Here is a 27221-nt window from a genome sequence, read left to right on the forward strand (position 1 = left end):
TTTTTATTTCAGATTTAAAATTTGTGTAAAATACATATTAGCGGCCTTAAACTGCGATTTGTTTGTTTTCAAGAAAAAGAATATATCAGTCATGATAAGTTATAGAATAGTGTATTATTTCCTCTCTGATTAGCTATAAGCATATAAAACTTACGAAGCTTAATGGCTGCACCGGGCGCTAAATAGGATTGCGGAAGATCCATAAACTCTCTGAGAAAGTTTAGATTGAGGCCCCCTGGTTTGACTTCATCTTGGTATATTTCATATCTAAGAAAAATGACAGAATCACTGTAAGGGCCTGTTTACATGATTCTGGAATGACTTTCATTCCGGAACGAGTTCATTCCATCTCCATACATTTCTCTGCATCTGTTCACATGATACCGAGACGAAATTTCGTTCCCGCACATGCCATTCCGGAATAAGTTAGGGCTTTCCACAAGTTGCTCGAGATTTCCCAAAAAGTTGCCCGTAATTTCTCAAAAAGTTGCCTAAAAAATCCAAAAAAGTTGCTTCTGATAATAAAAGTTGCTCGAAAGTTGCTCCAAAAAATCCAAAACACTCTCTCAATATATGCTAATTTCCCTTTGAGGGTAAGATTTCTAAGCAGTTTTATGTAATTTTTCAGCAAAAGAAGAATCTAAATAACATATTAAGGGGAAAATTTGTTAAAAGACAAGGATTTCTTTAAGTGAGGAAAATCGTGAAGATATCGATGACGTCACGTTTACTGACGAGTTTTGTAATGTTTTAATGCAGAATGAGCCAAAGTTGAAACGTCTTCAGATGTTCCTCGAAAGTCTTCGGCAAACTTCGTAAATCTTCGGAAACGCTCGTATGGCCTTTGAACAACACTCGGATAACCTTCGGAGATCTTCGGTCTGGAAATTGCTCAATATGCAAAAAGATGCTCATGAGGAAAAAAGTTGCTCGAAGGGGAAAAAGTTGCTCGAAATATGAAAAGTTGCCAAAAAGTTGCCGAGCAACTTGTGGAAAGCCCTAGATTAAGTTCATTCCGGTTTCATTCCTGAACGAAATTTTTGTTCTCGAATGACTTATTATTCTGGTATCATGTAAACTCAAAACGAATTTCGTTCCGAGATGAAATCGCAGATCATAAACGCATAGGGAGGCCACAGTTTGAACTCAGAGCAAAATAAAAACGTGTTCTTCTTTAATTTCCTGTTTAGCCCAAAGAAGCATCTCTGTGGTCAAACTGTTGGTTAAAATTGCCATTAATATAGCCATTAATATAGGCACAATAACAAATTGAGCGAAACTTGGGCCTTCTTTGTTTTTTATCTCAATCGAAAACCGCACAATGTTCGTTCATGTGAATGCAGAACGCACTTCATTTCGGAAGGAAACTCGTTCCGGAATGGAAGTCTTTCCGGTATGATGAAATTCGCACAAAACGGTTTTCTTTTGAATGCGACAAGCCACAACCAAAGCAATAACACTGACCAATCACAATAAACACAAACAAAGCAAATGACCTGATGAAACATGAACCAAATACGCCTAAAATCATTGCAAAGCGCGGCAAAACGTGCTTGATTAAGTGGCAGTTTCTCTTAAAGCGGTCCATCGCATTTCGGGTCGGAAAAAAGTTTTCCCTCAAACTTTGCCCAGTGAACTATCTTAGGTTGTAAGTAAATGCAACGACTTTAGTTTTTGGAAATACGTTAAAATATATTTTTTAGAGCTCTCAACAGTGAAGGCTGCAAAAGGCCTAATTTTGAGCTTGGCCAGAACGAGAAATTTCATAAGTTGACGAGCTCGCCGCTCAAAAACAACCAAACGCACCAAATTAGTATTATTATTCCTAAGTTAAGTGGTCCTTCAAAGGTTGGAAACGCATGTTAATTTTGATACATTTTGATTTACGGGTCCGTGAAAATTTAAATATCAGCAACCGTTAGATTGCTTTTTGTAAACATGCAAAAGTATGGTGTCTTCGCCGGTCTTTATTTCACGAGTCCAGACCAGACCATTCTAAATTCCAACTGAATCCTACTAAACAGATGTTAGGAAGCATAGAAATATAAAAATACCTTGCACTTTTTATCTTCCTTTGCCACAGCGACTTCGAACATTTCGTGCTTATGCGAGTATTTCATACACATTATGCAAATGAGCTTACTTACTCGCATAAGCACGAAATTTTCGAAGTCGCTGTGGCAAAGGAAGATAAAAAGTGCAAGGTATTTTTATATTTCTATGCTTCTTAACATCTGTTTAGTAGGATTCAGTTGGAATTTAGAATGGTCTGGTCTGGACTCGTGAAATAAAGGCCGGCGAAGACACCATACTTTTGCATGTTTACAAAAAGCGATCTAACGGTTGCTGATATTTAAATTTTCACGGACCCGTAATTCAAAATGTATCAAAATTAACATGCGTTTCCAACCTTTGAAGGACCACTTAACTTAGGAATAATAATACTAATTTGGTGCGTTTGGTTGTTTTTGAGCGGCGAGCTCGTCAACTTATGAAATTTCTCATTCTGGCCAAGCTCAAAATTAGGCCTTTTGCAGCCTTCACTGTTGAGAGCTCTAAAAAATATATTTTAACGTATTTCCAAAAACTAAAGTCGTTGCATTTACTTACAACCTAAGATAGTTCACTGGGCAAAGTTTGAGGGAAAACTTTTTTCCGACCCGAAATGCGATGGACCGCTTTAAGAGAAACTGCCACTTAAGTTGCAATTGGTTTTGGAATGGTTGAGTATTCTGAATTACTTTTGACACTCAGGAGAGGATTAAAAGCCGCTCTTTGCTTTCATCGCCTAAATACGTCGAATGTTGGTCAAAACATCTAATAGCTGAACAATTTCAGTTCTTTGACATTCCATCGGCGGGAAAACCGACAGTGAAAGACGAAAGAAAGATTTTAAAAATCTGCAGGAAAAATGCGAAAAAAGAGACCATGTTCTGAGATAGCAACAGAACTAGCCAATTAGGTTGAGCATAAGGAAATGGTTAAAGATATTTACAAATTCAGCTACCTATCAATATCGATAGAGTACACTGCCATGTATTTTTGTGAGCCACTGAGAAGTGAACTTCCCCAAGCTTTTTTTACACCAGCGTAGAAGCCAAATATGGACCCAGACACTCCTGCTTGTTGCTGTAGAGATTTTTGGTATTCTTCCCGACTGTAAAATGTCTGCATTGAAGCACTGGTATCGTACACGCCATGGACATTCATTGTGTCAGGTACATCAAAGTCGTCATACCTAACAAACACAGAATGGAAAAAATAGCCTGTCATTGGTTAGTCTACATTCTCAAACTCTGTTTTTGCAGTTCTATCTTTCCGATTGGCTCACAAATTCCGGTTAAAAGCGAATAACCGGAGACTTTCGTTATATGGAAAAGAGGTCTGCCACGTGTCTAAAATTTTGTTCGTGGCAAGACTAAATATTTTTAGAAAACGTTAAATTCTTATATGGACCATTTGCCCATCAAAATCCAACAAATTATCACTTAACTCCAGTGACTAATACACAAAGTTCGAAACAATTTTGCCGCCTTTTAATACAATTGCGCGATTCTTCTAGGCCAAACTGAAAGGTCCAGATCATTTGTTCTGAACTGACGCAGTGTTCCTGCAACTCTCCTGTCCCTAGACTTAACTCGAGCTTTGTTAAAAATTTAATTACTAGTCATAGAGGCGACATTTTATGGAACGCTGTTTCTTCATATTATTCGGGCTCCAATTTTTCGGCTTTTTATCGTGATGTGAAGAAGGGCAATTATGTTAAGGAACTTGATTTTAATGCCCGGTCAGTTCAGTCGCTCCCCAGACATTACCACGACTTTAAATGTTACTGATTGTTTATCTTTTTTAATGCTGTTTGTTACTCATAGGCGATTGATTTATAAAGTTTTTATAATCCAATGTACATATATATATTATTCTTAGGAGATTTAAATTTTTATCTTTATTTTATCCTGTATTTATTATATATAGTACGCGACCCCACAAGCATCGTGCTTTAAAATTTTATCGTGTATAAATAAAGGATGCAATGATGACGATGATGATGATGATGATGATGGTGACCAGATTAACAGAGCTGAGAATTTACTAAATCAACAAAAGAGGATTACCCTGTTTTGTAAAAAAATATTCTATTTGCGCTTGTTGGATATAAGATTTTCATAATCATCTCTTGCTCGACAATTATTTTTTTTTACATTATGCATTAGTATTGCTAATGCCACCTCCTGCCGAAAATGGACGGGAATCCGTACCCGCTGACCCAAAGTATGGCAGTTTTCCGTTCCGCCATCGCTGGCAACGAAGAATTCGAAAACCTCGTGCAGGGCTTTCATCTGTCAGAAGAAGAAGGAAAGGAACCGAAGGGTATACGCAAACACTTGCAGAAAACACTTTATGGCTAGCGAAGGAGTTCTAACGGAAAGAACAAAGTTGACCCAAATAAAACAGGAAAACCAAGAATCTGTCACAGCCTGGACCGGGATGGAGGAGTTGTAGTAGCGACTTTATGTTTTTAGGGTAAGATATGACAGTAATTGAAACTACTGTTAAACTAATGATGGCTCTCAATCCAATTATAAAAATAAAATTTAAATTAAAAATCTTATAATAGTAAAATAATTAACACAAGTTAAACAACAAGGTAGAAGACTAGAGTACTATAATAAATGCAAAGACCTGTAACTTAGGGAATCAAAAAAACTCAGAGCTCGTTCCACTCCAGCACGCGGTCATTGTGGAAACGTTTTCGTGGAACCTTCGGAAATCTTCGTAGTTTTTGCTGTATTTCGCGCTTAAAGGCTCAGAAAGTAAAATTTTTTTTTAAGTTAACTTAATAATGTATTGCCGGTTTTAGTGTTGAGTCGCAAAACAAATAATGTCGAAATTTCGTTCCTTTGATCTTTAAGTAGTTCATTAAAAACAAAAAGGGAAAAAGAGAAACCCGAAGACAATGCTTTACACACATGTAAATTAGGAGTTGTGGCACAAACCGTGACAACTCGCTCGGCTCGCCCGGGCTCGCCTCGCTCCTTGTCACAATTTGTGTCCACAACTCCTAATTTACATGTGTGTGCGGAACGCAAGACGCCTTTCTTACCCCTCTCGCGAAACGAGTTGCAAAAAAGGCGTTGGCGGCACCTCTAACGGCCCGCAGCAACAGAGAGCGCCACCTGTGTGCTAGATTTATTTTTCAATTGAACAAATAACACCTCAGGGTAAATGGAGCCAACGAGAGATGTTTTTCAACCAAAAGGACCGAGAACGAGAAAGTTTTACATCCAAAACGAAAAAATTTTTGATCGATATTTACAACAATATGTAAGTGTTGACATGACAAAATTTATACACGGCTTGGTTGTAGCAATTTCAAAACTGAAAACTAAAGAGCTTAGCAAAGAAATTTTTGAAGAATTGTTGGAAAGAGACTTTACTTTAAAAAAAAGTATGAAACTGAAAAAACCAGAACTTTTTGGAAAAAGTGAAGACTTACCCAACAGTGAAAAAAACGAAGAATTTGTTCCAATAACGACAGTTTTACCAAAAAAATCGTTGGATTATCTTACTTTAACAAAATATCATGAAGCTTTTTTGAGGTTAGGAGAAGTGTACGACTATGTCTATGATTTTGAAAAAATTCCGGAAAATTTAAGGCAAAAAAAACTGAAATCGCTAAGCAAATCTTGGCTAAAGCTAACAAAAAAATCTGGAAAGCAGTCGTGGAAATGGAACTAAAGAAAAAGCAAAAAAATGGGTAAACAAATTAATTAACTGCCGGAAGAAGAGCCGACAGACTGAACTTCGTACCAATCATTTAAACCAACCATTGTACTTTAGGGCGACGAACCTTTAATTGACAAAAAAGGTTTAAGCTTGCGACTTTTTTTTTTTTATTTATAAAAGAAAACAACATTAAAAAAACCTTCGCTAACGTTAAACGCGCTAAAACCATTTTTTCTGACCGTTTACAGACACAAAAAAATGATTGCCCTGCTAGCGGCACGCAAAATCGCGAGCGACTTACGTGAGTTGCGTGACATTTTCAGAGAGAGCCTGGAAACCATATTTCTAGTTCTCAGGCCCTTGGACGAGCAGAAAGAAACATGGCGGCCTAATCAGGATTTAGTGTTTGGGCCGATAAAAAACGAAACAGAACAGATATTACAAAAAAAATACGCTCAGTTAACGCGCTGTAATTTTTTGTGCCCCCACAGAAGCTGCCGAAGTGAAGCGAAGAGAAGAAATCGAGAAATAACAGGATTTGATCACAGAAGTTTATCGATCGATCGAAAGAACTTTCCCGAAACATCGGACTCAATCGGGCCTGTTTATTTTTTTTCTGCTTCAAGCATTGCTTCCACGACTTGATATGTTATCTGTCTGACCTCATTTTGCCAAACGGGAGTAGAAAGTTCGGTTAAAATAAAGCAAATCGCTTGGAAAAGCACCAACATTTTAGCCTATTTACCAAACTTTACCAAGTGTCTAATTAATGATGACATCATCCTGATGCCCAAAAGCGCATGCGTACTTGCTCAAAATAGGTGAAAGGGTACCACAAGTGAAAAACGTGACAAAGTGAACTATATATAAGTTAACGCGGCCGTAATTTTTTGTTAGTTCACAAATTCTGGTGAAGTCAAGGGAGGTAGTGGATGGCCAACCACTTGAATCCTGTTATAATGGCTTGTGCGGATGGTGAATTACGGGGTATAGGGGGACTCCTTTCAGTGGGAGATACCCCTGGGTGAACCCGCCTCGGCCCTACTGATAACGTGGGGGTGCTCAGAAATTCCTCGGGATTTCAAACCTCGGCAGAGGTAAAAATGTGGGACAGCCGCCTTGTCAGCGGCGGGGAAAAAGTCCTAGCCGGGGCTAGGCAAGAAACAGCCAACGAGCACCCCCCGACCAGGGTTTTGCCCTTTCGTTTGACCTGTCACGCAACGTCACGCGTGACTGTCACGCTCTGTGTCACACAATGTCACGCTGTGTGTAACACAATGTCACGATTTGTGTCATGCGTTAATTTTATTTTTCTGAACACTCAGATTAAATCCAGTGTTTATTTTCTCAAATCTGATTTCGACTCTGCTGATATTCTTTTTTTTAACCTATCTAATTCTTCTTGTCGAATTTCCTGTCTCAGTTTCTCAATGTCCGGCTGTGGAGATGACTTTTTTTGGCTTAAATTTTTTGAAAGGTGCCTGCGAACAGTCTCTTTGAGAGCCATGTAACGAGAATATTCATCCAAAATAATTTGGAACTCTTTGTCATCAACTTTATTGTCAATGAGAGCGGCAGAGACAAGTCTATTGACAGTTTCACGTTTGGCAACAGCAAGCGAAGTAATTTCATTATTTTTCAAAATTTTTGGTTCAAGTTTTTTGCTCGCTCCAGTGAAAGCGGCTGACAAAACGCCTGTAATTGCAGCACATGCTGCGAGAGGAACGCTTACCGGCAAACCAACGACTGTTACCGCTGTTCCAAGGCTGGAAGCAGAGAGAACACTGGACAAACCACCCATTGAAATTGCGGAATAATGAAAAAAAGACTTCACCTTTTTATACTTTTTCAAAACAGCTCGGTATTTTGCAACTTCTTTGTCAAATTCTGAACAAATTTGATTGATTTTTGTTAACCTAAAGTTTTCTGGTTGATTTGGCAAAGCGGGATACAGTGTTTGTTTTACGCTGTTTTCTTCGCGATCACCATAAGCAGGGGCACTCGGGAGAACATTAGCAGATGACATGGTCTCGTATACATAAAAGTTATTTTTGTATTTAATTTAATTCAATTCCAACTCATATGTAAGATTTGTGCCGTTAAAATCGAATGGCTTTCCATTCTCATCTCTAATCGAAAGAGTCAGAGATGATACATTTTCTTCAGCAGAAACGTCGCGCAAGACGTTAAAATGTGTATTTTGGTAATAAACTTTTTCATACGGTTTTCCACGTATGTCAAAAAACGCTAAAAGGCTTGATGGCTTACCATTTAGCAAGCTTTGTTGCTTGTCGATAAGGTCACAGTTGATGAAGTAATTTTTAGGATTTGAAACATTATTTACCTCAATTGTTTCAAAAAATTCCTTTTCAATACTTGCGTAATTCTCAAACCAAGGCAAATTAAAGAACTTAATAAGACTTTCATTCAGTCCAAAAGTTTTTAAATTGGGCTCTTTTGCTTTTATTATCAATGAACGGCCTGCAATGCCTTTTGTTACAGAAAACATGTTTTTCTCTGGAAATCCTTTTTCAAAAATACTCCCAATGTCATCGAGTGAGAAGTTTCCTTGCCGTATATAACGCGCCTTTTCTTCCTTGTTCACTTGTTTATAAAAAACTATTCCATCCTTTTCCAAACTATTCCAGCTGTTGTAAAGAGAACAACTTAAAAGCCGGATATAGCTTGGTTTTGGAATAGGCTGGTCAAAATAAACAGTGTTCGGATTTTCTTTTGTGGTAACAGTCAGCACAACCATTTTTATATTAAATAAAAATAAAAAATGTTTAATATAAAAGAGGACCATGGATGCAAAAACAAGAGGTTTTATGAAGTGGATGAAAACCCCAGAAGCAACTACAATTTCTAAAGCGGCAAAAGACAATGCATGGAAACCTTTTCTTGCAAAATATCCAAACTCTGACCGAACAAAATTTGTTGCACAGGTTGAGTTCGCGTACAACCACACAGCAACGGCAGACATTTATTACAAGGCAGGGCAAGGCCATTTGATAAATGTTTTTGGCTCTGACAGCAAATATTGGAGCCCAGAGATGAAAAAAGCACTGGGGGTGAATCAAATTTCAGGCGGTTTTCCACAACAGCTGTCACCAAGCGGCGCAAAAGGCTCATCTTTGCCAATTCCCGCGGTTGGATTTCACGAAGCCGCACCGAGTTTGAAAAAAATATTTAACAGCAAAATCAACATCTACGTCACACCAGACCAATATTTCACAACGAAATTAAGAGAGATTTTTCAAAAAACAAAACTGAAGCATACATCAGGAAAAGAGTCAAAAAGGTGGCTTGCTAGCCAAAATATGGGCTATTGGCCACAGCAACTTAACTTTGCGGTATGGTGCGCGACAACAGGCTGCGGTATAAGTCGAGATATTTTCGATGAAGAGCACTCAGCTCTTAGCTTGCCACCGATTGTGCGTAATTTTTATCTTTTTCACGTTTATTTCACGATAAGGCGAATATTGTTTCAGATGGGGGGAATTCAGAGCGTAAGCGCCTTGCCAGGCGACCCCACTTTTAGCCAGTTCGACAACAAGTACGACGTGGCTTCTTACAAAAGAATATGCGCTGAGTTCGGTGTCGACCCGTCAAGCGATTTCCGTTTCACAACAGGCGCAAACCACGGACTTGGTAACGTTTATATCTGGATTACTAACATTGGACCAAACAAAACTGGAGCAAAATACCCCGATTACGATAAATTTTCGGATGAAGGTGGAACTGCAAGCAAAGGTAACTTGATTCAATACATCGAGCCAGACGACGCTGCATATGCACAGGCAGACTGGTTTTGTCCTAACGGCACTGAAGGGCTTACTCAGGCAGGTTTGTCGAGAGTAAACCAGTCGATAGAGGCTTTTGTCTACTGTATTCTCGGTTCGCAGGTGAACGTTCGAAGTAGCATACTTGGAACAGGCGGCCGTGCAAAGGAAGCGCAAAGTGAGTTCCTCGTGTTGGTTGAAGACGCTATAAGGCAACCTGATCTGGCAAAGTCGGTCCAAAGATACCAACTAGCCATCGACGAAGCTAAGGTTCGGCTTAACCTTGCAGTCTGCCCAGGTGCCTGGCTGATGCCCGCTCGTATGGTGATAAACACAGAAAGCGTTGTTGGTTACAATAACCAGCTTAAGCAGGCTGTTGTTGGGATGAAATTAGGAGTGAATGATGAGGTTAATAAAGCTACAAAAAAAGCAGCTCTTAAACTGATGGCCGGAGGAAAATCAAAAATCAACCCACCAAACAGCCACCCTTCAAATCCTATACACAAGAGCGCCACAGCAAAAAAAAATCAGGCACCCGCCGCAAGCGCTGCTGAAACACCAGCTAGGGACCTTTACGGTCCCCGTCCAAAGGACGGCAACGCGCAAAGCGCTAAAGCTACGAAGGCCGTAGCCAATGATTCACACGAAATAAACAAAGCAACTGTTGCTGTTGGCGCGGTTGGAGCAGCAGCTTTGCTCTACACCCTTATGCGCTAACGTCTCTTTTTGATGTATTTTTCAACAAGAAAAGCAACCACAGCAAGGATAAGCAGCCAGGTGTGCTCTGCAAGAAATCCAATTACTTGACCAGCGGTTTTGAAAAGAAATTTCGCAATCGAGCCAATGAGACCAGGCAGAGCTGATGCTACCTTTGAGCCAATATCACTTAGGCCTTTTCCCAACGCTTTGCCGGTGGCCTTCAAAGAGTTTGTAATGGCACCAATTACAGAACCAATCGTGACACCAGCAGCAAGAAGTATTGCTGTTACTGTCACGCCATATTTTTTGAAGATCTCTTTGATCCTCTCACGAAGTGGAAGCGCCCTTTCTCTTTCTGCAATCTGCGTTTGCAAACGCCCGAGCTCCTCGGTTCTTTCTGCAACTCTTTCTTCCGCAGCTTGTTTGTTAGTGGGGGATGCATTCTCATCCTCTATAACAGCTTGATCTTCCTCGTTTTGTTGCTTCAGCTCGGCTTCTTTTTCTTTTAGATCATCCAACGCTCTTGTGTCGTTGAGCCTTTCTTGCAATGTGTTTCTTTCGCTCTCTTTGGCAGCGAGGCCTGCCCTTAGTTGGTCGACTCGTGTTTGTTCTTTTGCCTTCTGCTTAGCTTGTTTTTCAAGAGCAGCAACTTCTTTTTTTTTGTTTTCAAAATCCTTTTCAAGATTTTTTTTCAGTTGCTTAAGTCTGCGCAATTCTGATTCATTTTCAACATTTGACCCAAGTTGTTCCATCTTGGCATTTATTCGCTCGATTCTTATTCTGAAATCTTCTACTTCTTGGGTGGCTTTTTCTTTCTGCATGTCAATTGTTTCTGCCTGTTGTATTTGACTTTCAGCTTCTCTTAATCTTTGACGTTCATCTCTTATGCTCTCATTGTCTTGAGCAATAAGATCTTCAGCTGACGGCCCAAGTTCATCTTTGAAGCTGTCTAAAAAGTTTTTCATGAAGCCTGACTCATTATCTTTTAGAATCTTGTACTCGCCTTTTTTAGTTCCTATAGCAACAATTTTCCCCTCATTTTTCCCAGTGCCTCTTCTAATTCTAATTTTTTCAAAATTTGCTTTGGGGAATTTGCCTTTTATCGTGTCTACAGCTTTTTTAAGTTTTTGCCGCAAAAAACTTTCTTTTTGAAGATCACTTATCGAAGGGGTTCTTTCAAGAAAAGGTGTTTCGTCGTAGGATGTATCTGGCAGCCCGCTCTGTTCGTGCTGCATCGTTTGCATTTCATGTTGTTCACCCCCATGGTAGGGTGTGGATGCCTCCCCGGGCTGAAATGGTCGGGTTGTGTCGACCTCTTGTCCCTCTTCATCATCGTTATCACTGTTGTGGTCAAGATCTTTGTCCAAATCAGGGTCCTCGAATCCAAAATCATCACCACCTGTTGCCATCGCTTAATTTATATATATATATTTTCAAATTAAACTTTTCAATTTAACAATAAAACCAATCGAGAGATGGCTGCTGTTCAAGAAAACCTTCGACCGGGACGCACAGAGAAAATACTCGGCGCACTGAAAGCCGAGCGCGCGGTAAAACGAATCACTTTTGACCGCACAGAAGCCAATCCAGAGGAAACGTTGTATGTTTCAGTGCCCAAGCTGAACGAAAACGAGGTCATTGTGCCTGGCTCGCTGGCGCTGCGCTTCAACATCGACTTGAGCGGAGGCCATGCCAACAACTTTCTGGTTGACAACGTCAGCCGAGCTCTGGTCGACGATTTTGTTGTAAAGTACGAAGGCACCGTCGTGCAGGACACGGTTGGCTATGACATCTACAAAATATTTGAGGATTTTTTCCTTTCGCAGGAGGAGCGCGACGACAGGGTGCCAGAGGGCATTCAGAGCGAGGACCTTAACAAAATTCGCTCAAATGCTGGCGATAAGAAAACTTCAGGAGTCGAAGCAGAAAAAAAGCTGAATGAGCTATATGGTAATAAATACCGCATCCGCCTGGATCACCAGATTTTAACTGACCATGGGGCATTTTATCCTCAGGCACTATACAACGATCTTGTGTTCGAACTGAAGCTCGCGGCAGCCGAACATGTGGTCAGAGGCTCAGATACAACAAAACTGAAATACAAGTTGACAAACATCCAGCTGGAGTACGAGATGATAAGAAGCAAGGAAATTGCAGATGAAGCGTTCAGCGCTTATTCGGGCGGCAAAGAGTTCGCTTACGACCACATCCAGCGTGTTAAAGTGGTGACTTTTGCAAAAGGCTCCGACACACGTCTGAATCTAAGGGTCAACCCGCAGAGGAGGTCCATGAAAGGTATCTTGCTCCTATTTATTGAGCAATATAACAAAGGTGCAAGGAGCTCGGAAAAGTACATTAACCCGGACCTTACAAAAGTAAGCATCACTGTCAACGGCTCGCCAAACATGCTGTACAACAACGGCATCGAAGGAATGGACATTTGGGGAGAAGTTAAAAGATTCTACATGAAAGAAAAAAATAAAACGCAGCACATGACTCTGCAAAAGTTTTACACAGAAGACAAGTTTGGCCTTCTTATTGATCTGCGTTCCATGGCTGACCACTCGATGCACGGAAGCGGCACGCGCCTTGTGAACACAAAGGACGGTGTCCAGCTTGAGCTAGAGAGGAAAGCAAGCGGCTCAGGTAATTTGAACTGCCACATTTACGTAATCAGCGACGCCCAAATGAATATACTTGGCAGGCAGTTAGAATCTGTACTTTTATAATTTTTTCTTTGAAAAAGTGTACCTTAGGTACATATACGAACGAAGATGGATCCTGCCAATATACCCTTCAACGCCCTCATTGTGGGACCAACGAACTCAGGAAAAACAAGATACGTGGTCAATCAGCTTTGTGGCCCTTTCCGAGGCAAGTTTGACTACATCGTGCTCATCTGCCCGACGTTCGCGCACAACAAGACTTATTATCGCTTTGCTGAGGAAGATCTTCGATTTTTTGTTTTAATTTGCGAGCAGCACGAGGTTGAATCTTTGTTAAGGCTTTCAAGATTTCTTTTTGAGGGAACGAACACGCTTATCATCCTCGACGACTGTGCTGCTTCGAAAGATGTAAAAGGAAGAACAGGGGAGTTGGTGAATCTTGCTTTCTCTGCTCGCCACGCAGGTTTGAGCGTATGGGTGTTAACTCAAAAATTGACAAGCATAACATCCTCATTCCGCGAAAATGTTGCGGCAATCGTTTTCTTTTACACCCCCTCTGCCAAGACCACGAAGGCAATCTTTGAGGATTACGCTGGCGAACTTGCCCATGAGGATTACAAAGAAATCATTTTGAAGCTAAAAAAAAATAAGTTTTCGCATCTTGTCATTTCTCATCGCCACCCTTACGGCACAAAATTTTCTTATTGAACATATTTTTTAGAGTAATAAATGGCCGACCCGTTCGCAACTTCTCCTCCCGAGAGCGTCAAGGGCGCTGCAAGTGAACAAGAATTAGCTTCCGTAATGGAACTGCTAGGAGCTGAACCAGAAAGTACAGAAAGCGCTATGGCACTCATTCAAGGCCCTGACATTCCTGCTTTGCGTGAACAGCTTGCAATCCTTGTTTCAACAGGAAAAGCCAAAGAAGCAATCGGTGTGCAACTGACACACGAGCAGGTGAAGCGCTTGACAGATAAAGAAGTTGAAAAGTACTTAAAGAGATATGAGGCATACGTTGGATCCAAAACAACCGACAGCTTGATTGACAGCTTTATTTTTCTTGTTACCAAAGTCGTTGGTAAGGCCGTAAATATCAAGGACGTCAATGATTATCAAAAGGAACTCAAAAACGACTACATTATCAGTAAAGAGCTGTCCACTTTGGCAGGCGGTCTGGCTTTGAAATGCGGCCGCTTTCTTGCCGTTGCAAATGCTGCGCTCATCACAACAAAGCACATTGTTTTAAACGAAGCCGCGCCTGGCGCGGGGACGTGCGCAGCACGCGTCAAAGACGCCCAAGGGGTCCCGACAAAGTTGCAAACCAAAGGTGCTTCCAAAGATGCGGACACAAACACTACTGAAGATTTTTTCTGAGCAATGCTAAGAAAATGCTAAGTAATTACTGAACAATGCTTAGCAATTGCTTAGCAAAAAATCTTGCTGAGCAATTTTCTATTTAAATATTATTTTTTTTTATTATAAATGGCCGAGCTCGAACAAACTCCGATCGCTCAAGAAGAACAGAAACAAGTTACTTCAACAACTCCAGCAACAAAGCCTGCCAAAAATCCAAAGCGAGTTGCTGCTGGCAAGCTTGCAGCTGAAAAAACAAAACAGGCTCGTGAAGCACAGAAAAAAGCTGCTGTCGAGGCTGCTGCAATAATTGCAAAAGAAAAGGAAAAGAAATCTGCATCTGCTAAGCTGTCCGGGGGAGGGGGACCAAAAGGGCGAAGTGTAACACCACCGGCCGTAACGGAACCAGCTCCGCCCGAGGCTCAGCCGCAATCAAGCGGTCTCACCACAAATCAATGGATATCTTTGCTTGGTATCGGCGTTGCAACCGTTACAACTTATGTGAAACGCGAAGACATAAAAGCCTTTATAAACGAAAAAAGAAGTCCAACATTTAAAGCTCCGCCAACTCTTATAACTGATGACACACCAGGGGCCCAGAGGAACCCCGCGCTGTTACAGCAGAAAGTATTGGAAGGGTTGCAACGCGTTCTTCAGACACGCGCCAAACGGGCTCTAGAATTCCGCAACCAACAAACCAAAATGGCTCAAAAAGAGGAATCCGTCCGATGGATTAAAAAAATTATTAAATAATTTTCATTTAAACATTCGATTTTTTAAAGTATACAAAACACGATGACCGACACGAGGACATACACTATGTCTGTCCCAATGGATTTTGGAAACTTTTTTGTGCTTTCTATGCTTTCAAAATGCTTTGAAAAAGATGAGGTACGAGCAACAGCTGCTTTGAATGAGGGAAAAGCCTATTTAAACCGGCTGGAACCAGAAAAATTAAAAAATTTTTATGCAATTGCTGAAAAATCTGCGCAAAGTTTAAACGTGTGTTATTGTGATTTAAGAACGCTTTTAAAAGAGTATGAAAAAATAGAAAATGAAGAAAAAAGAAAAGAGATGATTGTAAAAGCAAAATGTGCGGTGTTTGCTGAAATGCAAAAAATCTTTAATTCTGCGGTTGATGATCTTGGTTTGACCATCGAAAGTTTTTAAGAAAGTGATTTCTGTTTTACTTTCTGACTTCAGCAATTAACTTTTTTTTTATTAGAACTCTTTGATGAGATTAAAAGAATTCATAAAATTATTTTTCAATTTAAATATTTATTTTTTATTTTATAACAAACACCATGTCTGACAACAAGCTCGTGAAAACACTCATGGATGCCGCCACCATTACAGGTCTCGCCGCCGGAATCGGCTGGGCTGCCAAAAAAGTTGTGAAAGAAAACTTCACATCTGACCCAAGCAGCAGTTTTATGAACTATGTAAAGTTCACAGCCGTCGTGGCTGGCAGCGTTGCACTTAAACAGTATCTCGAGGACCAGAAAATTCTCCCCACCAATTAAAAAAAAATATCTTAATATAAGAACAAAAACACACAATGGCAAGCGTCGCGATTATGGCTGGCGGAGCTATCTTGAACGCTGCTGCTTTCATTGGCGGCAACTATCTTGCTCGAGCTTTGGGTGGCGGAGATGACGCCGCTTTGAAAGAAAAAGAAAGACACGACAAAGCTCTCGAGGCTTACCAGGCAGCGTACGCGAAGTACTCTCGCGACCGCACGAAGCTTCTCGACTGGATCGAAACCAACAATGAGATCAAACAGCAAGCGAAACAGAACTTTACGAACACAGACTACGCTTTCAAACTCTACAACCAGGCACATCCTGACAAACAAATGATTCCTCCGAAAGAACCCAAGTTCTCTGATTTTTATCAGCCAAGCGAGCAGCAGAAACAAGGTGAACTGATGTTCGTTGGCGCAGGCGCTCTTGCTCTTGGGTACGCTGCCTTTCGGTTTCTTTAAACGTTTCTTTTTTTTCTTGTATACGCATGGATGCAAAGATTTTTGCGGAGCAAAACTTTTAATCTCGAAAGTCTACTATAGCCCCCAGGGCTACTGGAAGGGAATTGCAGCGATAAAAAAATTAGCCGAGGCTGCCAAGGTTTCCGAAGATGCCGCAAAAAAGTGGCTAGTTAAGCAGGCCCTTTGGCAGATCTACCTTCCGGCACCACGATACGTTCCTCGCCCAAAATTCGATGTTTCTACCCCTAACGCGGTCCACCAGGCGGACCTTCTTTTTCTGCCACACGACAAACTGCCGCGAGGGCGAAAAGTTTACAAATACGCGCTGACTGTTGTTGACGTTGCCAGCCGTTTCAAAGAGGCTGAGCCTTTGACCTCCAAAGATTCAACTGAGGTTGCAAAAGGTTTTCAGACAATTTACAGGCGAAGTGCACTAAAATGGCCACAGATGCTGCAAGTTGACCCTGGTCGCGAATTCATGGGAGCTGTTACCAAAGAAATGGAAAATCACAAAACCTATATTAGACGCGGGCGTGTTAATATCCACAGAGATCAAGCTATTGTTGAACGTTTTAATCAAACACTGGCAGGGCGCCTGTTTGGTTATCAGTACGGTGTCGAGATGAACCTGCCATCTGGCCAGCGGTCGACAGCGTGGGTAAAAAGGCTTCCCGAAGTTGTTGCCGCTCTGAACAACGAAGTAACCAGTCTTACTGGTAAGAAACCTGCTGCTGCAATTAAAGAAAAGGCTGTTTCGTCAAAACCGTCCTCAAAATATACAAGACCTGTTGGCAAGAAAGAAAAAAAACTCCCCTCCCTCGTTAATGTGCGCTTTCTCTACCAACCTGGCGAGCTGGAAGGCGGCGTAAAAAGGGCTACAGATCCGATTTGGTCATTAAAAGTCTACAGCATTGAAAGGTCTGTTACTAAACCTAATCAGCCAGTTCTTTATTACTTGCACGATGGTCCAAAGCGCGGCTTCGTGCGTGAAGAATTGCTTGTTATTCCTCCAAATACACAGTTACCACCAAGCACTTAGTGCTTTAGCCCCTTGGGCTCAGAAAAGCTCTAAACGTTATGTTTATGTAGGCTTTGTTTCGCAAAACTTATACCCGTAAGCATTTGTATGTATCCCATCATCCGCTATCCATCGCTTTGAGTCAAAAGGCGACAGCGATTTTTTGTTTACCACTATTGAATACATCTCGTGGGCATAGCTTCTTAGCATGTGCATTTCGTGAAAGCTTTCCTTGTTTTGAAAAAGTGTATCTTTGAAGTTTTCATGATCTATCTTATTCTTTGTCACACACTCTTTTACCCCCTTTGCTTTTTTTATATTTTTTTTGTCTTCTGTCATTATTGAATACATTTTTGGCCTCAAACAAACACACTCTGAAATTAGTTTTCCTGCGCATTCGTCTTTCATTTTTCCCAACACCTTTTTGTTTTCGTTTGAATGAAGTGAATGCTCTTTTGGGTAGTCGCTTGTGTCGTACTTGTCAATGTTTTTTGCCATGTCCGCGTAAACGTCTTCTGTTTCTATCTCAAGCAAAAGGCTGTCTGTGTCTGTATACAAAAGCTCGCAACGCTCTCCGTACTCCTTTTTCAGATGGTTGTAAAAGAAGTCATACATGCATAGCTTGCTTACGTCAAGGATGGTCATGCCTGTGTAGACCGGTTTATTAAGAAAAAGCCTGCTTTTTCGCATGTCTATTCCAACTAGATCGTTTGAAAACATTACATGCCTTGAATACAATGGGCTTGCAACTAATTTTCTTATTTTCTTTGTTTCGTCGCTTCGCGCTATTCTTATGTCTACACGGTTTCTCAGGTTTTCCATTGTTTTTCCAAAAACCGAGTTATTCATTAGCTTGTAAAAGTTCTTTTCAAAGTCGTTCTTTGCTTTTTTTCTGAATTCTGTGTTCATCCGGATGTAGGGCTCCATCCAGCATTCCTGTTCAAACTCTAAGACCCTGTGCACTTTTTTAAGTTTCATTCCTTGTTTTAAATAAAACTGCAAGTTTCGGTAATGCACGACGTAATTAGTTTTGTCTTCGAGAGTCAATACAAGCTTTTCGCTTTCTGGCAGTTTTAAATCAAGATTTTTTATTATTTTCTTTTGGTAAGGTGAAAACATTTCTTTGTTTATTTTCTTTTTCTCTGGCGCTAATGGATAGCTGTTTTGGGCGTCATGCAGCTCTTTCGGGTATTCTAAGTCCACCTCTAAAATCCATCCAGCTTTTGCAAACTCTTTTTTTGTCATTATTTCTTTTTCTGTCGGCATAACCTTTTTCCATCTAAAACCACTTTTTGGGAGCGGCTTGCTCATTGCCCACCCGTAAAGGTTATTCGCATCGAGGTACATTATGTATTTTTTTGGCTGGCTCGGGTCAAATCCCTCAACATAAGGGTTGTTCGCCTTTGCATATCTTTTGCTTACCATCGAAATTCCGCCTCTTAATCCCCTTTCAACAAAAAGATGCATTTCATAGTCCGTAAGTAACTCAAGCTCCACGCCTGTCTTTTTCAAAAGTGCGTCCCAAGAAAGGCCTGGCGTCGTGTAATAATTCGCGGGATCTAACCCGTACTTCTCAAGACAGATTTTTCGGAAGTTTTCAAAAACGTCAGCCAACAGAGAAACGTCTGTCTTAACGTACAAATCGTGGTAGTCGCCCAGGGTCTGGCAGCCAAAGGTTTCCCACACGTTTTGCGCGTGTTTGTACTCTTCATCCGTTATGTTCTCATCATTAAGTTTGCTGTAAAACTTTTCTTTTTCAGGCAAACTTGTTTCGCTAAATCTTTCCCATGAGTCCATGTATTCGTAAGGATAGATTCCCTTTTTGCAAAGAAGTTCAAAACTTTCATCAGACTGTGTTGAAATAGATTTTGTTATATTTAATGACTCCTTCGGTGTCGCTGTTACAAGTGAATCAAGACTTCCTTGAAGAAAGTTTAAGCTGTCAATAAAACGCAGTCCGCCAAATGAAAATGTGATGTATTTTTCCATGTTGTTTGCGACACATTTTACCTCTTTCTGTGCCTCTTTTGAAATCTTTGACATTGCCTGCATTAAATGGTGCGCATCATAGCCCCTTAGGTTGTGAAATACAACTGGTATTTGGACATTTTTTGGATTTATTCTCATCATCAAGTTACAAATGTTGTGCGCGGCTCCTCGAAACTTGCCTGTTATGTGGCAATGGTCTTTTACCACATCCTTGTAGTTCGGCTGGATAAGCGGCTTGTGGCACGCTAAGCAGTTTTTTTGGTTTTTCGCTGCTAATTTGTGTGTTTCTTTTTCAAGCTTTTTTAGCTTATAGTGGGCTTCGGTATCCAGGTTTTTTTCCTCTTTTTCCTTTCTGTAATAACATTTTTTGTGCATCTGCCCAAAGTAATTAAGCTCCTTTTTGTTTCCAATCCAAACTGGCAAAGAGTCCAAAAAGTTTTGTTTCATTAGCGTTTCTTCGCAAATGTGGCAATTGGTTGCATTTTTGAAGTTTACCCAGTCTTTTGCCGTCATCACAAGAGGTTTTGGCTTTGACAATTCATATCTTATTTTTCTTTCTTCACTTAAAAGACAGTTCAAAAATACTTCAACGGCGTTTTGTCCTCTGTACACAAATGTTTTTTCGTGTTCACCATCACTCCTTACAACTGTGTAAGCAAATCCGCATGCCTCGTGCTGTTCTGTTTTGTCTGTGTAACTCGGCTTCATGTCTTTCACTTCTTCACCAAGGTCTTTTCTTTTCTGGCGCTCCTCGGCCGTTTCGCGTTTACATCCTTGCATCTTTCTTAACAATGCCTCAAAGTCGGCGTAAATTACAAAAGGCGCTTTCATTTGTTTGTGGTAGTTTTTAAAAGAAATAGTGTTTTTCCCCTCTTCCGGCATTTCGATTCTTGTTGGCCTGCCGTTAACTCCATTGCAATATTTTTCGTGCTTTTCGAGCAAGTCTGCTCTTGTAAAACCGGTCAAGCACATCATGCAAAAGTGTTTTTTGTTGTGTGATTTAGTCTGATCGTAAAGCAGAGCGCATACTCTTTTTACAAAACAGTAGTGCTGAATTAATCCTGACTCAATTAACATAAGGTTTATACGGGAAATGCTATTTTCTTTTTTGCTTGTTCTGAGAGGTATCACACAGTCGTCTTCCCATCCAAACACATTTATTGCAAGGTTGTTGTTTTGCGCCTCAAGCCTGTCAATCTGCTTTAGAGGCGTTGGAAAATCGATTCCATTGTAGTTTATTCCGTCGTCAACTGGGTATCTGCTTGTTCTTTGCGGATTTTTCCCATCTCTTGGCGGAAATAATGCAGCTCTCAAAGCCCATTTCAAACATTCGTTATCCCTGTTTTGCACGTTAATAACTGCTTTTTTGTTTGCCAATTTTGGTGGTAAAGGCAGATAACTCCCCCCTCTCAATGGCTGATAACGCGCGACATTGATATACGCCATTTCTATTCTTTCAATTTTCCACCCCGAGCCCTTCTCTGACCAAGCCTCAATTTTTCCCTTTGCTTTTTCGATAAATCTGACAAACTCTTTTTCGATTTCTTCTTTGGTGTTTTTTGAAAACACGTGCGGTTCTCTTTCACTGAAATAGTGGTTCATGTGTTGCGTAACTCCGTCTCTTTGTATCGAAAATTTAACTTCAAGTCCAAAGCTTGCTTTTAAGCTTCGTAAGTCATCAATTTCGCTTTCCAAAAGATCATAAAACTTTTTTTTGTGTTTTTTTGCAAAAATTAAAAGATCTTTGTTGTTTGTGTCAGTTTCGGGTATGTCCATTTTCCATACTCTAAGCCATTCGTTAAAATCGGTGTGGGCGAGTGAAAAAGACAAATTTCTTTGGGGGTTTCTTTGAAATTCACGGAGGTTTTCCTCCATCTTAGCTTGCAAAACTTCTGACGAATATCTTGCGGCAGCCATCTGTTGCATATACTAAAGAAAAATATTTGTTCAATTGAAAAATAAATCTAGCACACAGGTGGCGCTCTCTGTTGCTGCGGGCCGTTAGAGGTGCCGCCAACGCCTTTTTTGCAACTCGTTTCGCGAGAGGGGTAAGAAAGGCGTCTTGCGTTCCGCACACACATGTAAATTAGGAGTTGTGGACACAAATTGTGACAAGGAGCGAGGCGAGCCCGGGCGAGCCGAGCGAGTTGTCACAATTTGTGCCACAACTCCTAATTTACATGTGTGTGCTTTACTCACAGAGAAAATTTTCACATCTCAGTAAAAAATATAGTTCTTGGCTAATTGTCAAAGATGTGGTTATTTACTTACGTGGCTCTTCCTGAACAGTCTCTCTGTATAATGCTCATCTTACGTGACTCTGGACTGTAATCACCACGAAGATCAAAACCAACTCCGATGAAGGCCGCACCGTCAATTAAGTTCTTGTAACAAAAAAAAAAAACAAAAAAACAAATTGCAAGTTTAAATAAACGACGTAAGAAATTACTTACTGAGTAACTGAGTAAGACAAATATAAAACTCTTTTTATTTGGAAACGTGCAATGGCACTAAATATTTATCCAGGAGCTAGTTCACACGTCTGGTACTGTTAGCATTACTCACCAGGCAGAGAGTGGTTTTCCATCGTGCTTCATAGCAGGGATCCCCTGGTTGGTAGTTGGTTCCAAAGCAACCATTCATTAATAGACCACCCACCCCCATGGGGTACACATATGGCTGTTCACCAGTCTCCCCCTCAGGTTCTTCATCTTCTCCTGTTATCTCTGCGTCGATGTGGAAACCAGCAGGAACAAGCAAATCTTCTGTCTTCCAGCCTTTCTCTGGTTCAACGTTGACTTCCAACTAGCAATTTTTAAATAAGAGTGTAAATAACGTCTAGCAGCTTTCTAAGAATTGTAATTCTTAAAAAAAAGCCTGAGTGCCCAACCGCCTGGCGCCTGGCGCAGCTATTTAAAAGAAAAACGTAAAACGCAGCGTAATAAAATGTATCAAAAGTAACATTAGGATCATATAAGGTAAGGTGAGGTGAGGCGAGACGAGGCAATGAGGTAATGCGAGATGGGGTAGGTAGGGTCGGGTAGGATAAGAAGGTATAAGGATAGTTTTTGTAAAAGAAAAAAAAATGTTACATGTCAATCTGAAACACACGATTTGTGGTAAATTTTCCCTTACTGTAAAGACGTAAGTCTTCGACTTAGGAAAGATCTTTGAAAATGTCAACGAGTGACATTTTTAGCAAAATCCCCTCACTTCCCAAACCGCAAAAAAAGCAAAAAAAAAAACATATTAAATTTGTCTTTGGGAAAGAAAAAAATCGGTCGACCTAAAATAAATTCAAACGTAGGAGTGTTTGTCAAGGGAAAGCTGGGTAAGGGGAACGTGAGGAATAAAGGGGCATTGTAAAAATGAATTATCATTTGAGACATCACCTTTTGATCAATAAATTCTTGTGCTTTCTCTTGCTGTTCCTCCATAATTTCAAACTGTTGTTCCACCGCTTTCTGTCCGACTTCCTTTGCCACGGCTGCTGCCTGAATGAGAAAAAGTTAAAATATTTAAAATTCCCTAAGGAGCGAGTTTGTGACATTGCTAATCTCGTATGTACGGTATTTTTTTGCTAGTTCTAATTTTTGCTAGTTCTAATAGTTTGCTTCTGGTGAAAAGCTCCACAAACAAGGCTCGCCGAAAAAACTTTCCGTAACTTAATATAAGTTTTCAGTGTACTAGTTCCCTTTTTATGTAAATCTAACACCAGTTTTTACCTCTATGTGTTAATTCCTGGGAGTAAAATATTCAAAATTTTAACATCCCTAAGTCAGAAATTGTTCATTTACTTTTGTGTAATTGCATCACACTGGAATAAAATTAAAGCCGATGGATACAGATTTTCTGAAATCCCAAGTACATGTGCATCTGTGGTAGGTGTGCATTGTTAGTATTGAGATGTGGACATGTGTGGAGAAAGTGTCGATTGGTGGGTTAAGAAAATACGCTAAACAGTAATGTAAACTGTGAACAAATAAAAATTCATTTTGAAAATATACTTTTAGCGGGTAGCTTAGTAATATTAACATATTTGATCTTTTAATTTCAATATTACTTTTTTGAACCGTTTCCAATCATTTTAGGCGCGACATATTTTTTTCTTTTTGTTTTTCCAGTTGAAGTAATTGTTTCGGTAATATTTGCGTGGAGTTCAGGTTTTCGGTGTGGGAATTCCGACAAATTCTTTCTCTTAGCGAATCGCAAATCGCAGACCACATCAAAACATTAAGAATTATACTTCTGAGAAAAGTCCAAATTTATCAGTTGTCCTCGAATTTATTGATTTAATCGATTAACTCGACTGAATTGTCACGTTGAACTAAGAGTAGATCTTACTCGAGATCTGGTATGCAGGTATTATATTGTCTCTGTTATAGAAGAGTTTTGTGGAACAGCTTCGTTTTACGTGCACACTCTTTAAACGTAGTTTCATAAGACTAAAAACAAAGATTCGTGTAGGGTAGGGTTAGGGTTTTGTTTCTCTCTCGGCAATCTTTAAGGGGAGGAAAGAACTTCTCGTTGTCCAACATGTTTAACACCTGCTTTTGCAAAAATGAAATTAACACATACACCCCCGAATGAGGTAGAAACTTACAATATTCAGGAAAATTTCACAAAGTACGGGTGGTGACTGGTCCTGAAGAAAAAAGATACGTGTCTCGCAGATTTTAAGTCAAATTTTAGGGTCTCGCCGTTCCGGAAGCTCGAGTTTCCTTGCATGGTTAAAACGTCTTGAGTTCACAGAAGATATTTTAGTCTCGCAGTCCCGCAAAGTCTGAAATTAGATTGACCATTCGCTAACCCTCTCATCAGGCGTCAGCCGGACTCACCGAAAATAAAAACTTTTAAAAAAGAACTTACCGCTGCAGCTCTTTTGACGTTGGTCGGCTTTGATGACCCATCTTCTTGCTGTACAGAGCCATTGTGTTTTGCGTTTTTATTCTGTTTTCCGATTCCCAAAGCACCACGACGTTGTTCGCACAAATAAAGAACGGCAAAAATGAAGATAGCAGCTATCTTCAAGCGTTTCATATTGACCAGGGCCTAAAAACAAAAGCAAAGGAAACTTAAAAAAAATAAACTCGCGGTTAAGGTGTTCAATGTAAGCCTGCAATGACTTTCCATGACTTCCCCCGCTAAATTTTGTTTGGGTGTACACACACAAAAAATAGCCCCCCTCGGTAGTTCAAGGTCTGGATTCGCTACTGGCCAGTATCACGGTTAGAACAAAGCATGATTATCGTTTTCGCTCATATTTTCCATTAAACGCAGAATCTGGTCATATCAAGGTGCTAAAGGGTCGATCTCTCAGTCTTCAATTAAAATTTCAGCCATAAGTAAATTGTTCTGATCTCTGAATCTCAGCTATCAGTTAAACACGCATCATCTCTCAGCTGATAGTTACAATGCTATAAGTTAAACCCATCAGGACCCTCTTGTGGCAGAGCTTCAGATAGCTAAGAAATCGCTACGAGATGAACAACGAACGTCCAGAGTATTGCACTGCTGTTTTTTTTTTAAAAACGTTTTCTTAAGTGACGTTCTCGATGCCGTTGAAATAGCTTGTTAGATTTTCAGAAGTATTTTTCTTTTTCCTAAGTTTTAAAAACAATATCAATTTTTCAAAGACAGAGCTTGACCCAATTTGAGTGCGTCATTGCTGTTTTTGTTGTTAGATTTTAAATAAAGGCCATATTATCAAGGGTTCCAACAAAATGGTAGATCGGTGACAATTAGAACGATCGATTGTTAAGATACAATCAAATTAGAGTATAGCGAAGTCGAAATCTTTTAGTTGAAGCAGTTTTACCTTTTTAAGGACGCGCGATTTAGCACTAACTTTGTGGATAATATTTACATAAGAATTCGCACAAGTTTTCTCTCTCACCTTCCGTGCAGTGAATCCCTGATGTATTCCACCGCGATCAACACCTCTCCAGACACGAAATAAAACTAATATTTTAACCAATGTAGCTAGATACCTAAAGAAACGAAAAGGGTGTCCATGGAAATAAAATGTTTTGTGAAAGCCGCAAAATTACATTATATATGCATTTCTATATCCTTCGCTTTTCTTGATCATTCGCTTCCTAGTACACTATTTTTGCTTTATTGGTATGCTCTATCGCTTTACTCAGTTGTTTTTATCTGTCTTTTTCGATGATACGTTTTTCAATCCCGTAAATAATTCAGAACTGCCTTGAGGTGTTCCGCCCTTTTCATCAATTTTGAATTTCCAATCATGTCGGAGCTGGTCTTGATCCGGCAAGGTAAAAAAAAATGATGAAAATATTTCTTTTATTCATGACGCAAAATATATCAAATGTTGACTTTACATACGGTTGCTGAAATTAATAAGAGAAAAATTATCTTCAAGTTAAGAAGTAGAAGTTTGTGGATTTCATCGACACTGCAGCCTATCACAGTTTTTGCCGCACATTTTTCTGTTATCTCTTTTGTTATTCATCAGCAAACCGAAGGGCGGGTTAAGGTAATGTTAAATTTTTCGTGAAGGAAATTGATAATTTAAGACAATACATATATCTTATTAACCACGCGCGAGGGCCGTACTGGACGAATATTGGCCCGAGGTCTTGACAGTACGGATCGAGCGCAGCGAGGTCCGTACAAAAAAGACCGAGGGCCAATATTCGCCCAGTACGGTCCCGAGCAAGCTTGGTTAATAAGAGATTTATTACACGACTGGAAACTTTGTGTAGCGAGAATTGCTACCCGGTAGATGTCGTGGAAAACAATGTGCGGCAAAACTTTTACGCGCGCTAAAGAAGTTATAATTATTTCTGTGTAAGCCGGGTCATTTTATTTTCAAAGCAATAAAAACTCGGAAAATGTTTTGCAAAAAACAAATCTTGCAAAAATCTTGCCTTAAATTGCCCGGGAATTAGCGCGGGATCACCCGGGACAAAACCCGGTCCGATACTTGGAAAATATCGGCCCTCGCGGGACCGGAAATAAAGTAATCTGATTGGCTGATTTAGTTATTGGCCCTCGGACCGCCTTAGTCGTGTAATAAACTTTGTTACGGACTTTGAGATATTTACTAGAAAGACATATTTAAACCTTCTTAAGAAGTTTCCATTCTGTACATTATATTGTGACTACTGTTTCCTTATTGTTCAGTAATGTAGCCTGCAAACTTCATCAGAGCTGCACGGGCCGGGCTAGTGTTACAGCAGGGTCTATTTTAAATGACTCGACATCTTTGACACAACTATAAAGCTTTGACCAAAACATGCCAAACAGAAAAATTCGACTTTTCAGATTTATCCTCAAACTGAAAGAACGCACAGAAATAACTCTGTTTAGCTTTCAGTTTCTGCCGCTCGGCAAAAAGGGCTCAACGCACAATTCGAGCATGAATTTATCAATATTTATTAGCAGTTTTCATGTACTTAAGGTATTCAGATCACGATATATTCTCTTAAATTAGAATTAAATTTTAAAGGAAAACCCTTCTTTCAATTAAAGGCCGTCTTTAACTTAAATCCGTCATGCGACAAGTTGAATATGATTTAGCTTACTGACGCAGAAGGATTCCCGCCAGTTAAAAATCCCAACTTCAGCGACCGACGGACCGACCGACCGACCGCGCGATCTAAATACCCACCTCGTCAAACTTAAACACAAGCAGTGCAAATCCCCCGCCATTTAAAAAAATCCGAGTTATTTAACTTTACTTTCATTTTGTTTATTCAGCGTAACCGATCCATGTTTTAGAGCACTGCGCGCCTCCGGGACAGCCTCAGTAAAGCCCACGAGAAAACAAACAGAGGAAACGCACAGAAAAATCAAAAGAGCAATGCTGCTAATTTCAGCACATCTGATATCCTAAAATTTAATCATCAAATTTAATGCGCTATTACTAACTAACACTTTGTTTTGTCGCCACTGTTACACCCTTCGTTTTACCCATTTACCGCCATATACACAATTTGCTTTGTTTTGCCGATACTGCAACGCCCTTCGTTTTGTCT

The 27221-nt window shown here is 40.2% G+C and overlaps 2 protein-coding genes across 2 annotated transcripts in view; both read right to left on the reverse strand.

Moving 5' to 3' along the window:
- The window catches only part of LOC144637977 (uncharacterized), a 41424-nt gene extending 16264 nt beyond the window's left edge, over positions 1 to 25160 (reverse strand). The window contains exons 1-7 of the mRNA XM_078497068.1: positions 25115 to 25160; positions 24088 to 24270; positions 22611 to 22712; positions 21784 to 22023; positions 21490 to 21602; positions 3008 to 3238; positions 155 to 267 (exon numbers count right to left, since the gene is read on the reverse strand). Coding sequence (XP_078353194.1) covers positions 155 to 267; positions 3008 to 3238; positions 21490 to 21602; positions 21784 to 22023; positions 22611 to 22712; positions 24088 to 24258 — 970 coding nt within the window. The 5' untranslated portion in view covers positions 24259 to 24270; positions 25115 to 25160. The remainder of the gene's footprint in view (positions 1 to 154; positions 268 to 3007; positions 3239 to 21489; positions 21603 to 21783; positions 22024 to 22610; positions 22713 to 24087; positions 24271 to 25114) is intronic.
- Positions 10212 to 11617, reverse strand: LOC144638074 (uncharacterized). Its single transcript, XM_078497175.1, has one exon. It carries the CDS (start codon positions 11615 to 11617, stop codon positions 10223 to 10225), a length of 1395 nt encoding a protein of 464 aa, XP_078353301.1. The 3' UTR covers positions 10212 to 10222.
- Positions 25161 to 27221: the final 2061 nt, after the last annotated feature.

The sequence above is a fragment of the Oculina patagonica genome, chromosome 14 (genome assembly GCF_052425735.1).
Source record: "Oculina patagonica isolate OP01 chromosome 14, crgOcupat, whole genome shotgun sequence".
NCBI classification, from domain to species: Eukaryota; Metazoa; Cnidaria; class Anthozoa; order Scleractinia; family Oculinidae; genus Oculina; species Oculina patagonica.